This window comes from Lacerta agilis, chromosome 17, assembly GCF_009819535.1.
Source record: "Lacerta agilis isolate rLacAgi1 chromosome 17, rLacAgi1.pri, whole genome shotgun sequence".
NCBI classification, from domain to species: Eukaryota; Metazoa; Chordata; class Lepidosauria; order Squamata; family Lacertidae; genus Lacerta; species Lacerta agilis.
In genome coordinates this window covers 21792513-21807428 of record NC_046328.1, presented here as the reverse complement: position 1 = coordinate 21807428, position 14916 = coordinate 21792513, and the positions used below count along the sequence as shown (strand labels likewise).

The window sequence follows — 14916 nt, the reverse complement described above, 5'->3', positions numbered from 1 at the left end:
GGAGATGGAGCTTCTGAGGGCCACAGGTTTATTGTCGCTGCTATACAATTTGCACCAACTGCTCCTAGCCCTGGATAAAATTATTTTGAAAGGGCAAGAGGCCAGACAGGGTGGCAGGTCCCCCTAAGGATGCTTCAGTTTGACACTATAATGGTGCAAGATGTTTTAAGGCATTGATATGGGCTTTCTCCTCTATAGTTCTTTCATGTGTGTGATGTGTTAGGCAGAGTCCTTGTCAAAGAGATCAGATTTCTGGACGCTGGTTGGAAGTATGTGGCTGGCTTAGGAGCTGAAGGCAAAAGCAGATCTCAATTCATCTGGAAGCCACATTCCTTATGCAGCCACCTTCCAAGGCTAGCCTCATAGAAATGTCTTTCCCCCACCCCTGCACACTACATAAACGTTGAACTGAACGTGAGTTAATTTATCAAGATTTCTAGTGAATGTATTGTCGCGGGGAGAATAAATGAAGCAGATTGATTTCTACGCCTAACTACAGTAAGAAAGTGTGGCTAGAGGCTGATTACCAGTCTAGAAATCCAGTCCTATAAGGAAGTGGTTGGAAGAGCGGAGCATGTTTAGCATGGAGAAGATGACACAGTAAAGGTAAAGGTAAAGGGACCCCTGACAGTTAGGTCCAGTTGTGTCCGACGCTGGGGTTGCAGTGCTCATCTCACGTTACTGGCCGAGGGAGCCGGCGTACAGCTTCCGGGTCATGTGGCCAGCATGACAAAGCCGCTTCTGGTGAACCAGAGAAGTGCATGGAAACGCCGTTTACCTTCCCGCTGGAGCGGTACCTATTTATCTACTTGCACTTTTTGACGTGCTTTCGAACTGCTAGGTGGGCAGGAGCTGGGACAGAGCAACGGGAGCTCACCCCATCGCGGGGATTCGAACTGCCAGCCTTCTGATCAGCAAGCCCTAGGCTCTGTGGTTTAACCCACAGTGCCACCCGCGTCCCCCGATGACACAGTAGCCACCATCAAACATTGAGGGCTGTCATGGTGGAGCAGATAGCAAGAAGCCAGTGGGTGACTTTGGCTCCCAGCGCCTGGATTGCACCTCTCCTGCTGCTCAAGTCTCTCTGCAGCTTCTATTGATGTATTTTAAAGCATGTCGGCTATTTGCAATTCACACAACCAGCAGCGTGTTTGACCCTGCATCGCCAGGCAGAAAAACTAGGTGAGGTTACTTAAGGCCCTGGATGTAGAACTGTATCAAACCAAGACACTGGCTAGGTGCTGATAAAATCGGGCTTTATTACAATACACATGCAAAAAGCAACAACAAAAACACTATTGCATTTCAATAGGAGGAAGGCAACACTTCAAGAATCTCCTTTAAAGAGATGCTTTCAAGCAACTTAGGGGAGCCTGTGGCCCTCTAGATGGTACTAGACCCCAATTTCCCTCATTTCTGATTGTTGGCTGGGGCTGAGGGCAGTTAGGTGGTCTGGAAGCATCCAGGGAGCTACCGGCTCCTGACTCAGTGAGCTGCTTTTTCCTTTTTGCCGCACTCTGGAAGCCAAGGGTCCTCTCTTCCTACATGGCATCTTGCTGCGCCCATCTAGACCTGGAGACCATGTTGAAGCACATTTCTGTTTTATGAACCGTGGCAGGTGGGTGAGGCTACCCACCTGTCAATTGCCTGACGTTGTTGTGACATCATATGACTGACTGGTGGGGTTGTCCTGCCTACCTGGCAAAAGTTTTCATTGGAAACCAGCTGCTAAAAAAGCAGGGGAAAGGTGGGAGTCAGGCTTGCTCCAGGGAAGAAGAAACTGCAGCTCACTTCAGGCTCCTGACTGCTCCTTTGTAGCCACTTGGGTGCCTGTCTCACATTTGATGGCAGGTGGCCGTGGCTTGCAAGGAATGGTGTTGCAAGGCCAAATCTGGCCTGCAGGGTAGAGGTTCCCCACCCCTGCCTTAAGGAGACCCTAAATTCTGAGGGAGCTCGGTAAAGAGCTACCACGAATGCCGATGCACAGCCAAAAAGGAGTTCTGTCTTTTGGAGATGCAGAAGCGGAAGCTGTAGACCGGACAGCAGGTGAGAAGCTGGAGAGAAAGGGGCTTTTCTAAGCCTCCGCTGTGATCAGGTCTCTGGTGACCTGGAAGGCACCAACAAGGGCCCCCAGCTGAATCTTCTCGCTTGTCCCTGCAGCCAGGCGGTGCCTGAAAAGGAGAGGATGGAGGATAAGTCTTCCTACCGGTCAGTTATATTTTCAAAGGGGCAGACAGATGTACAAGAAAATAGCAGGATGCTAAAGCAGCTTTTGGTTCGAGGGGGAACTGGTTAAGGACAAGCCTGTTAATAGCAGCTCACCCAGGACCTTGACAATTCGTACCCCATGAGCCTTCCACCCAGACCAGGCAATCTTGGCTTTCATTACAGTGAGGAAGAGAGCATGCAGGGTTCTAGCCCTCATGGGGCAGAGAAAATATTTAATAAATGCAACTTTATCCACGTCTTCCAGAAACTGAACATTGCTAATGTTGCAAGTTTATATATACCCCTTAAGTTTACAACTGGAAAACAGTTAATTGGTGCTTTAAGTTTAAGCAAGCCATGTCTATTTTACCCCAAAACACTTTTATTAAAAAGAAAAAAAGGGGGAAGGGAGTTCTGGGCTCGGGGAAAATGAGTTTAGGGCTTTGAACACTGAGGGGAATGTATGTAATATTCCGCGTCACTGCTCAAGAGCAGCTATCCCCACCCCCCGTCCCTGCCTGCCAGATGACGGTTTTATGGTCCAGTGACACTCACTCAACATCCGCCATCTTGATCAGCAACTGGATTCGTACAGATGATGGGAAGTCAACTGTAGGGCAAAAGAAAAGGCCATCACTGACATTTTCCAAAAGGCAACAATCCCTGTTATTCTACCACAATAGTCATGGAAGACATGCTTGTCGATCTAGGTGGCCTCTTGTTTTCTATGCTGGGTGTTCAGGTCCTCATCCACTCCCCCCCCCCCCATTCACTTGCCTGCAAGCTATTCTTTGTCACCTATAGCTACTAAGATAGTGGTTAAACACAAGGCTGATTTATTGATGATCCTAATTTAAATCTTGCGCAGGAGAATGCAGGCCTGTAAATATGGCTTTCAGCGCTCATTTGTTTTCTTTCTCACATTTTATATACCGCTTTTTTCTCCAAGAAGCTCGCGGTGGTGTACATGTGCCTTCCCCACTCCGTATTTTACCCTCACAACAGCCCTGGGAGGTAGGCTAGGCTGGGAGGCAGTGACTGGCCCAAGGTCACTCAGTGAGCTTCAGTGCCTCAGTGGGGATTCGAACCCTGTTCTCCCAGCTCCCAGTCAAACACACTAACCCAGAGCTTTCCCAACTTTTCATGTTGGTGACACGCTTTTTAGACATGTAATCATTTTGACACACCTACACACTGCAGCCGACACATTAATGTGTCGCGACACAGTTTGGAAAACTCTGTGAGCTTTGCACCACAAGTATCCCAAGTTCTCATTTTAGGACCACTTTGCTGGGAAAAGGGGCTACCTTCTTAAGGTCCCTCTCACACGTGCAGGCAGCACAGTCACCGGCAGAGATGTTCCCCTTTCATCAGGATCTACATTGGCAGTGTCACAACAGAGCTACTGGGCATGCTCAGCAGTCATGGTTTCAGCACCCTGAACCTCTTGGCTTTCTTGGATCAGCCTCTCTGGTCTGTGTCAGAACATACAGAAAACCTCCAACCCCCAAGCGATTTTTTTTTCTTCTTTTTTACCTCGGTGGACAAACAGGTGGATTTCTGTCAGGATATCCTGAAGAGCTAAACCCTTCAACGTTTTCAGCTCCATGATATCTGGGCAGAGTGTCAAGGTGAGGTACTGTAAGGGTAGGAGTCATCAACAAAGCAGTAGCTCACCTGAAGCCAGTGAAGTTAACCCTTTATTCACAGAAACAACACAGCTCAGGTCTAGAGGTCTCAGCAACTCTTTCTAGGTCTTCCACTGATGAAGCATTTGCGAGGTTTGAAGGTCCTCGCTTTCCCAGTGTCCACTATGACTCCTCCTCTCCAGGGTCTTTCCCACGGTCTCGGGCAGCGCCTGCGCACAACCAACTTCTGCTCTTCCAGTTTCATTTCTCAGAGTTCTTTGAGACCAGAGGGGAGACGAGCTGCTTGCAGCAGGAGGGGGAGACCCCATGGCTTCTTCAGCAGCCTGCCTCCACTCTGCCTCTTTGCCACCCTCCACCTCAGCCTCAGAGTCTGAACTGCTCTCTGCCTCAGCTTCTCCCTGTTCACTAAACCCTGTTGCCTCTTCAGCTTCTAATATCTCCTCCTCCCAGTCTGCTGCTGCTCCCCCCTCTGATCTCTCATCCTTGTCCCAATCCCCTGGCCATGAGCCTTCTTCCCCGGCTGGTGTCTCTTACCACTCCTGCATCCAGCCAGTCCCTGACGGGTACGTTCTATAGAACGGATGCAATTCCCTACCTGAATTCCTGCTTAGTGAACTGGAGTGCCCACAGAAAACCCAGATCTGAAAGTCCCCAGGGGGGGACCAGTGCAGCTGGAGAAGGAAAGGGCAGACAAACACAACAGCCGACGTCAGGAATACAGGACACCGTTTATGCCCAGTGCTTTGCAGGTGAATTTCCGCTCGGCATAGGATTCAAAGGATACTGCGATAGGCGGTGGTGAAATCTTGGTTCAGCATCCAGTCAAGGATGTTGGCAATGTCAGACTTGAGCGGCTGCCCCGTGCAGGTGTAGACTGTCTCCTCGGTCACCTTTCCAAAGGCCATGGATGTGCTCTGGCAGGGAAAGAGAAGAGAAACCGCTGTGCAGCAAAAGAACGAAGGCATTGACACCGGCAACCAAAGCTGATTCAGCCTCCGCTTTAAGACCAGGGGCTGGGGAAGCTGTGGCCCTCCAGAGGCTTCTGCACTCCAATTCCTGCCATTCCTGACAACTGACTGCTAAGGAGAAACTGCTGGATCAGGCCAGTGGCCCATCTAGTACAGCATCCTGTTCTCACGGTGGCCAACCAGATGCATGTGGGAAACTTGACAAGCAGGATTCGAACACAAGAGGCCGCTCCGCTCCTGGGGCTTCCAGCAACTGGTGTTCAGAATCATTTACTGCCTCCAACTATGGAGGTGTGTTTGCCACACACTCTTTAGTTAGGTGGACTAGTGAATCTGTGTCAATACAAAATGCCGTTAAGAACTAGGAGGAATCTGGCAACTGCAGTTGAGAGGGAGGGAGAGGGAGCTAGATGCTACTTGGGAGGGTGGGGAGAGGCACCAATTGGGTGCTGCATCCAGGGGATGAAGGAGGAAGCAGGCGGTTGCAGATGAAGTCATGGCTCTAAAAAGAAACGATGAGCCTCTACTGCAGGCTGCTGCAAAACAGAAGAGGCTGCTGCAAAGATGCAGAGGAGCTGCAAACCCTCAGGCCCATTTTCACCTTTCTCTGACTCCACATACAGTATTTTGAACTCAGAGAGCCATATGCTATTTCCAGAGACAGTATAATGCATTTGCTGTTGTGCATGGACACACACACACACACGAACGAACAGGACTGACTGTTTCAGAAGCTACTGTATACTGGGTAAAATCACTGCTCTAGCTAGTTCACTTTTGTCTACACTGACTGGCAGTGGCTCTCCATGGTTTCAGAAAGGACCTTCTCCCAGCCCAAGCTGGAGATGCTTAAAGCAAATGACCTGCTACTGAGCTATGGCCATTCCCGTAAAAGAAAACAAATAAACCTAAGTTTCTAGTCCTCATGGTTCCAAATAAAGGGTTGAATTAAGTAGGAACATAGAAAACTCTCATAACCAGCCATAACATTGTTCCATCGAGCTCAGTATCATCTCCATTGACTGTCAGCCACTCTGCAGGGGTTTCAGACATGGAGTCTTTCCCAGTCTAAACCTGAAGAGGCCACACGCTGAACCTGGGACCTTTTGCATGGAAAGCAGGTGCTCTACCAATAAGCGAAGGTCCTCCACCTCCAAATTCCATTGTGGCAACAAACAATAGGAGGGGGACGTACAGCACAGCTGTTGTCTTCACACCCTGCTTTAACTTTCCCAGAAACTACTGTCTGGCCACTGGGTGAAAACACACCAGGAGTTGGCGAACCTTTGGCTCGATCCAGCAGGAAATTGATCTGATGGCTGGCTCTTTACAGAAAGCTGAAACTATACTGTCAGGTCTGCGTTGGGTTGCTCACGAGTAAGCAGGCATGAGTCCGAACTGTCTTTTAATAGTTTTATTGTGCAAACTATTTACAGTGCAGAGTGCTGAAAAACATGACCGTATCAGTCGCTAGCAGAATCCGGGAGTGGCCCCTTCCAGCTGGGACCCCAACTTAAGAGTTTTGGTATCCAAAATCTCCGACTCCCCTCCTTGCATTTCACCTCTCTGCGCACTTGGGGCGACGGAAATGGCGTGTCTCCCTTCTCGCCTGCTGAGTGAGGGAGGTGCAGGGTCTCTCCAACATCCCCAGAGCCTTTGCTCTCAAGCCGCTGAGCTGCATGCCCCTCCCCACTAGGGACATCGCTGCTTCCTCCGCTGGAAGAGGAGGTGCTGCTGGTCAGGTGAGGCCGGGGCTCCTGAGAGCCATTCCACCACCCTGTGCTGAGCCGGGGACAGTTCCCTGACATCCACGTACCTGTAAGATGTTCAGAGACCTGCGCATATCGCCATTGGAAAGCGTCACCAGGGCTTTCATCCCATCATCGCTTACATCAACTCTGAAAGACAAAAAGGACAGAATAAATCAGGGGGAAAGGGAACCTTTTCCAGCCTGAGGGCCACAATGCTTTCTTGGCAACCTTCTGAGAGCCATATGCTCTTGGTGGGCGGGGCCAAAGGCAAAAGCAGGAGCAAGCAATGTAGTGGGAGAGCTGAAAAAAATGCCAAGGTATTTCACTTCTGGTAACCAACGTACCCCTTCGGCTTCAGATAGTAGATGAGTCTAAAAAGCATGGACAAATTTTCACTGCCCTCTAGTGGCTATTACTCATTTACCGTAAGTAATGCATTTAGCGTTAATTCCTAGGAGGCTTAGCTAAGAGGCTTAGTTTGGTCACAATCAACTATACATTTCCAGAGTTAATGCTAAATACATTACTTCTGGTAAATGAGCCACCATGGCGGCTAGAGGGTCGTGAAAATTTCCCCCCCAGGATTTTTAGACTCATCTACCCATGTACTTATCTGAAACCAAAGTGGCACATTGGTTGCCAGATATACTTTCCCCCCAGCTCTCCCAGCCCACTAATGTGAATTCTACCTTTGTACAGAAGGCTAATTTCTACAAACACACCATCTGGGCAAGCAAGAGGCATTATCAAGAGTTCAAGGACACATTCCAGGCAGGCAAAAACTCTCAAGGAGGGTGTGGAGCAGGGCTGGGAAGGGGCATGGCTGCAGAGGCAGGTATGGTCAGTGGGGTGTGTGGGGGTGGAGTCTCAAGGGTCAGAGAAGGACTTTCTGGTCCCCTCCAAACACAATCAATACACAGGAGATATAGGAGCTGTAATCAAGTACTCTAGGGCTGATGTTCCCAACGCTAGATCGATGGTTCCAACATTTGCACAAATCTGAGGAAGATGGTTGCCAGGCATAGTCAAAGGGGAAGAGCCACGATGCTCCCCCCCCCCAAGGCTGCACTTTTTTACTCACTCCTCCTCCTCGATGACGTGCTGCAGCCGAGGAACCATGAGCTCAGGAGTCAGGGGCCCAAAGCGGAATCTGGTGCACCTGGACTGCAGGGCTGGGATGATCTTGGAGAGGTAGTTGCAGATTAGGCAAAACCTGGTGTTCTCGGTGAACTTCTCTATCACTGGAGAGGTGGTGCAAAGGATTGGGAAGAGACATGAGCCCACGGGAGGCTGAACCAGGGACAGAGGCCTACTGAATGCAGTTAAGGCTGAGAACATAGGAAGCTGCCTTACACCAAAGTCAGACCACTGGTCCATCTAGCTCAGTACTGTCTACACGGACTGGCAATGGCTCTCCAGGGTTCGAGATGGGATGTTTCCAGTCCTACCTGGAGACGCCATTGGGGACTGAACCTGGGATCTTCTGCATGCAAAGGATGCTGTACCCCTGCACTGCAGCCCTTCCCCTTTGCTGCTTAGTTGCGATTCTCATCATTCTCGACTGCTGGTCATGGCAACTGGGGAGACAGGAGTTGGCGTACAACTTCTGGAGGGCCGCAGGTTCCTCATCCCTGCCCTGCAACTGGCTTGTTTGCATGTTACACTGAACACAGGTGCTCCACATTTAGGAGAACCCTACAGTGACTGGCAGAGGCTCTTCAGGGGGGCAAGCAGGAGCCTCTCTCAGCACAACCTGGAGATGCTGCAGGAACAGCCTTAGGAACTGCTACCCTTGTGAGCTCGCTGTACGTGCAACACTATTACTCCCCCCAGCACAAGGTAAACGTACCACGCCTGAGGGCATTCTGGGCATCCTGCGTCATGGCATCTGCTTCATCCAGAATCACCAGCTTAAAGCCTTTCCTAGCAGGAGGGAAGGAGAATATGACTGACGTTTGACACAGAACTTCAAGCAAACCACAAAGACACAGATGCAACCCACCCACCCACCCATCTTCAAGAAATAAAGACAGACTTGAGCCTGGCAAAGAGGTTTTTCTACTCATACATAAGCAACATCTATTGAACAGCTCTGGCTAAACCTTCAGCAGGCGAATGGGACAATTATTCCGGGCTACGGTTGAAAGTGACTAACTTAGGTGACAATGTAGCAAGGTTAAGTTAAAAAACACTGCACAGGGTATGCAAAATGTCGCCTTTCAGAATCTTTCCGCAACAGACCTGGAGATCAAAGACTTAGATTGGGGTCTAAGACAGGAGGGGCCAACATGGTGCTTCACAGATCTTCGTGGACTACAAACCCCATCATCCCTGGCCACGGACCAAGATGACTGAGACTGATGGGTGTTGTAGTCCAGCAAGCTCTGCACAGCATCACATTGGCTGCCCTGGCCTTAAAGATTAGCCCAGGAGTAGCCAATCTGGTTCCCTCCAGATGTTGCTTAACTTCAGTTCCCATCAGCCCCAGTCAGCATAGCTAATGCTCAAGGATGACCAGACTGGAAACATCTGGAGGGCACCACGTTGGTGACCACTGGATTAGCTTATTCGAGTCTTTTTAGGGCAAGGAATTGGTTTTTCTACTTTGCTGTTATAACTGAAAGATGAACTAGAGCCCTTTTAAGAAGTATTCTCTGTATTGGGTTATACAACCATGCTTCAATGTTCTTTGTAAAAGTTCACATTAATGTTATTTCTATCAACTGTGCAAGTAATTTTGAGTTTTTCACTTACGCGGTATTAGGGAGGGAGGGGCTTATTATGAAGCCTGGTCTGTCCCAGTTTTAAGAGGGGACAGGGCTACGCTTTTGAATGGAAAGTCCTTAAAAAACAGTCTGGAAGCTCCCAGTTAAAAGCATTACTTACAAAGTGGTCTGAGTATGTTTTTCTATTCAATTCCACCAGGAAGCAACAGAACGCCAACCCACGTCACTCCCAGGGGCACCTATTCTATGTTCAATCGAGGCGCATGGTGGCAAGAAGCCCTATGTGCTGGCTGTTAAGGCTGTGGGTGGATCGACCACACTATTTCAAAAGGGTTTTTTTTGGGGGGGGGGAGAACTTTCAGGAAGGGCTCAGAGGGTCCTGTGCACTTACTTAAAGATGCTCCTCGTGCTGGCAAAGTTCAGGATAGGCCCTCGGACAATGTCAATTCCCCTGTCGTCTGAAGCATTGAGCTGAAAAGCGAGGAAAGTGGGATTTAACAAACTAGAAGTAAGGACACAGGGAGGAGGCGGGCAGGAGGAGGCTGTTTTATTATCAAAACAATTTAATAGATGTGAGCACCATATAGACGCCATTGCACCTGAATGCTAAACAGCACGGCTCTCGTCCAATTAACGAAATATTTGTGGATTTAAAATCATATGAGCGTTAGTCAACTGGTTTGTAGGCAAGAAAAAACAACAGTGGTTCTACAGCAAAAAACAACAACCCATCATTTGTTTTCAGATGATGCAGTTATGCAGCAATTCTCTCATGGAGGGTGGATGACATTTCTGTTTTTGCATTTTAGTTCAGGGTATCCCATTGTGCTCTGTATTGACCTCCTCACCCCCCCAACCCAGGATTAATGGGAAAGTGTAGGGGTGTGAATAAAGACCAGGGGCGGCGGCGTGTCAAAAAGGGCCTGGGGACAAAGAGGAGTTTGCAAGGTACAGTGTGAGAAATATAATTAGGAGCTATGAGTCTCAGAAATAAAGGGCATGTACGGAGTGTCCCTCCCTTGCCACTGAGAAACTTCCATATCTAATAATTCCACAATTCAATAGTATTCTCAGAACATACTGTTTTATTGTTTTACCTCCTCCTTTTTCACATTTTGTGATTCTTAGTAATGATGACTGATGATTAATAAATGTTTATAATATATATAGATATATATTTCTTGACTTTATTGCATTTACATTCCTAAGAATTTTGGCTGGGGTCAATGACAACTTTATAAGCTCATCAAAGGGTCAATGAACTCAGAAGTTTGGGAAGCCCGGTTTTAGTTGAGGAAAGCGCTTTTTAAAATCAGTTAATTAGTGCAGCTCTGCTAAAAAGGACTTCCTCTTGCCAGAAAAGATGGAGAGAATCGACCCATTTCTTCTCTTACACTCTCCTATCCTGTAGTTCAGGTACAAGTTTTTTAAAAATTTGCTTCAACAATGTATATACCACTTAACACAGTTATGTTGTCAGCACTCCTGTTTCCTTTGTTACCAAAATGTACAGTGGTACCTTGGTTGTCACATGGTTTGACTACCAAACAAATCGGCTCCCAAACGCCGCAAACCTGGAAGTGAATGTTCCGGTTTACGAATGTTTTTCGGAAGCCGAATGTCCGATGCAGCTTCTAATTGAATGCAGGAAGCTCCTGCAGCCAATCGGAAGCTGCGCCTTGGTTTTTGAACGGTTCCAGGAGCTGAACGGATTCCCGGAACGGATTAAGTTCGACAACCTAGGTACCACTGTATATATCCTCCCTGCCTATAAAATACTGCACATGCTACTTATGAATTTCTGAGAGGCATCTGCTTGGCCACTGTGGGATGTACGATATTGAATCTGATGAACTGATCCAGCAGGGCTTATCTTATGATCACATATCTGCAGAAGCTTGCTAAAATAAAACTCTGTAAAGCCAACACTCTTAAAAAAAAAAAAAAAGACTTGGAGTAAAAAAAAAAAAAAGTAAGAGCAGCATAAAATGTGTAAGGAGGATAATAAAGGGTTTGCCACCCATCTAAAAGGAAGCAACGATGGAGTCCTGGAGGGGAATGTTCTAGATCACAGCTGAGGGTGGTAACCTGCCGTATTACTGATGGTTGGCCCGAAGCAGGGTCTTGGTAAATGAACAAGGTGGTTATGGAGGAAAGCACTTTATAAATAGCTCTTAAGTCAAAACCAGCCCTATGCATAGGGCTCAGAGACAAACAGGCACCTAGTGAAGCTGGCACAAGAGCTTAAGTACTTCCACCACCTCTCCCGTGTAGGTTTCTCATTAGAAACTCTGACTTTCCATCCCATTTTCTATGACAGGAATGTCAGAAGCATACCTTACAGCAGTGCTTTTTTTGGGGGGTACGCATACCCCTAAACATTTTGTGAATCTAGGCTTGGCCTCATTGAGGGGCAGTATTTCCATGAGTAGGTAAATGAAATTACCCCTAAACATTTTTTTAAAGTATTTTTTTTATTAAAGATTTTCTTGATTTACAAAGGTGTGTGCAATGTCTCTCTTGTATTTTTTCCATGTAACATTTTTACAAATCAGTTTCGGTTGTTGAGACATTAGGAAGAGAAGGGGGAAAGAGGTGGGTGGGATGGGGAGGGGATGTTTTTATTTTACTTAATATATGTAGGGTTTGGTGTCAGCGTTGTTTGTGTAGGTTCTCTGTTGTTCGCTTGTGCTCCTTTGGCGGTGAGAGAGGTCGGGGTTGGTGTAGGGTGTTCATTTGTGGTTGGCTGTGGTGATCTTTGGTTTCCTGTGTGAGTGGGGTGGGTTGTTGGAAGATGAGCAACAAACAAAAGTATTGTCACTCCTAAGTGGTGGGATAGGGCAGGCTAACAAAATATATACCGTGCAGAGTGATTTCTTCACTTCCTCAGCACAGAGAATGGGCACAAGAGTCTAGAGAAGATGATGAGCTCTTTCGGTTACCTTACCTCGAGGACCATTGAGCCAAACGCTTTGTCTTTGTAAAGCTGTTTAGCACAGGCCAAAATGGTGGAAGTCTTGCCAGTCCCTGGAGGTCCATAGAGAAGGAGATGAGGCAGCCGATCTTCACTGATGAACTTCTGAACTGGTAGGAGAGGTGAAAGGACATTTCTGACGCTCAAGGTAACAATTTAAGAATTTAATTTTTACAAGTTGATAGGCATAACACAAAAGGCTAAAGGGACGGGGAGGAAAGAAATAAGCAGGTTCTAATCCTTAAATCAAGTTAAAATTAGCAAATGACCAGGTGGTGAAAGGCCAACCAGCTGTTGGTCCAAGTCACTCCAATCTCCCTCCTTTTGGCTATGAGAGCAAAAGCTTCTGCTTCTGTTTTCTTTTGTTAATGGAGCTTGTTGCATTATCTGCTATCAAAATTGTGTTTGTACCTTAATTGCAGCTTGTTTGAAATAAACGAAGTTCAAACCATGTGTTATCAAGCTGACCTGTTCAAACGAAACATCACTGAGCTTAATCAAATATGATTAATCTGAAATGGGTAATTCTGATCTCTTTGTGGCCATGCCAAAGGATGAGAGGCTTGCAAAGGCTCATTCCTGTCACAATAAACTGTGGTTTGTTGTGATGTCCAAGGGCAACAACTGCGTTTGTCAACGCACTGCAAATAAGGAATACGGATATTACATGCTTTTTCACAGCTCATGACCCTTCACCTATGCCATATAGTCCTCTTCCTCTTCCTTCCTTGTCATCACACTTGTTATCACAAGATGTATCACAAGCTAAACATCCCTTCCTTACTTTGTTACTTTTTGAGACAGCTTGACTTGGGGAGGCTCACTATCAGGAAACCTGCTTTAAGAAGAAACTATGTGTTTCCCAAAGGCTTTGAGATGATAAATAAAAGTACTGGAAATATGTGATACTTACTGGTACTCAGAATGTCCTGATGAGAAATCAGATCACTCAGCGTCTGAGGTCGGTATTTTTCTACCCTGCCAGTAAAAGATAGAATGCAGGTGAAATCCTGTCTACATGTGGTGTAGGCTTGATCTACACATACAGGAGAACATGAGAAGGGCTTTACCACTTTCTACTCACCCCAGCAGAGAATGGCCCTGCACAGACCTCCCAGGCAAGAATCCCCACCCCAGACGTTTACTGCCGTGTCAAAATGTGCCATTTTATCCCTTGAGGCTGGCACCTGCCCCCTCATTCTTCGGCACTGCGCAAATGTCTTTACTGTACTACCCTTTGACAGAAGATCCCAAGTGTGGGACCGAAACGAATCCTACAATATATGACTGCAGTTATTCTGTATTTGCACAACACAGGAATACACTTTATTATTACTAATGTTATTATTATGGCCACCACCAGGAAGACGGGGTGGTGGAAAGAAAGTACAGTACCGTGCTCAACGCTTCCCTGAGCTTCGTGGATGCAGCTGAACGAATGTAGAGAACTGCAAGGTGAGCGAGAACACTCTGCACATGCTCTGGGGCACTCTCGGCATGATTTACACAGAACACCCCCAAGGGAAAATCCTGGCTTGGGAAACAGGTTCCGGAGCGGAGTCCTGGCCTGGCGCAGAATATAAGCCCCCTGCCCTCCGGAACAGAAACTGGGGGAGTGTGTGTGTGTGGGGGGGAAACTAATGGCCCCCACCACGCAGCCTCCTAGCAACAGCAGCTCACTCCCCGCCCGCCCTTCATCGATCGATATCGCCATACCAGGGCAAGTTCGCGTTCCTCCCGGCCACCGTCCTCCCCGCAGGCGCCGCCGCCGTCGCCGCCGCGCGCTCCATGCCGAACCTTCGCGCCGCTTCACTTCGCCGGCGCCAAAGCGGCCCAACCCCGCCTCTCGCGAGATGCGTAATTTAAAACGAGCAGCAGCACGCGAGACTTCCGCGACGAGGCATCTGCTGCTACGGCTGCCGGGCCGCCTCCCTCCCTCCTTGTTGCTAAGGCGCCTCTGCTGCTTCTGGTAACTAAGGGGCGGGGCCTTGCTGCAACCTCGCGGGGAGAGAGAGAGAGAGAGAGAGCGGGCGCCTGCCAGCGAAAACTCCTTTCCCTTCTCTGTGGCTCTTCTTAGGCTGCTTCACGGATGGGCACCTTGCCCTTCCCCACCCCCTCCCCGCGATTCACACGCGCACGTTTCATTCCCACCCCCCACCTCAGAAGCATTTAAAATTCCTGGTTAATATACATCTGCTTTTTGTTCAGTTTGTGTGTGTTTGGCACCGTTAAGAGTGGATACGGTTATATTTATTTTGAAAACCTGGCGGCGAGCTAGCAAAAAACAACAGTCTAAACATCATCTCTTGCTTCGTTTGGCACAATGAGTATAGTTATGAACATTTTATTGTTAATTTTTTTTTTTTAAAATGGTGGTGGGGAGTAGCTACCACAAATGCTGTGAAAAGTCATCTGCTTTGTTCTGGTTTTGTGCTTCGCGGCGAATTTAATGGTAAATAATTTATCTCGAGAGCTGCTGGGTCTTTGGGAATCGTGCTTTAATTTCCCCCTCCCCTTTCCTATTACTGAAGATTAATAACACCCAGCCACACACCAATGTTTGTTTTAACATATAGGGACCTTAATTTTATTCAGGAATATGTTTTGTTTGGTGCTTAATTGTTGTTATAACTTTTAATA

The 14916-nt window shown here is 47.8% G+C and overlaps 1 protein-coding gene across 2 annotated transcripts; it reads right to left on the bottom strand.

The window, feature by feature from the left end:
• Positions 1–1270: 1270 nt before the first annotated feature.
• RFC5 (replication factor C subunit 5) lies at positions 1271–14066 on the bottom strand. 2 transcript variants are annotated; one of them, XM_033174771.1, is made up of 11 exons: positions 13993–14066; positions 13190–13254; positions 12250–12386; positions 9694–9773; positions 8426–8499; positions 7658–7817; positions 6642–6723; positions 4642–4771; positions 3745–3822; positions 2764–2818; positions 1271–2171 (listed from the first exon to the last, which is right to left on the bottom strand). In XM_033174771.1, the coding sequence occupies exons 1-11, from the start codon at positions 14064–14066 to the stop codon at positions 2075–2077; spliced, it is 1032 nt and encodes a 343-aa protein (XP_033030662.1). In that variant the 3' UTR covers positions 1271–2074. The 2 variants fall into 2 exon arrangements, with proteins under 2 accessions (XP_033030662.1, XP_033030663.1); XM_033174772.1 differs by having other exon boundaries at positions 2075–2171; positions 12250–12381; positions 13993–14023.
• Positions 14067–14916: the final 850 nt, after the last annotated feature.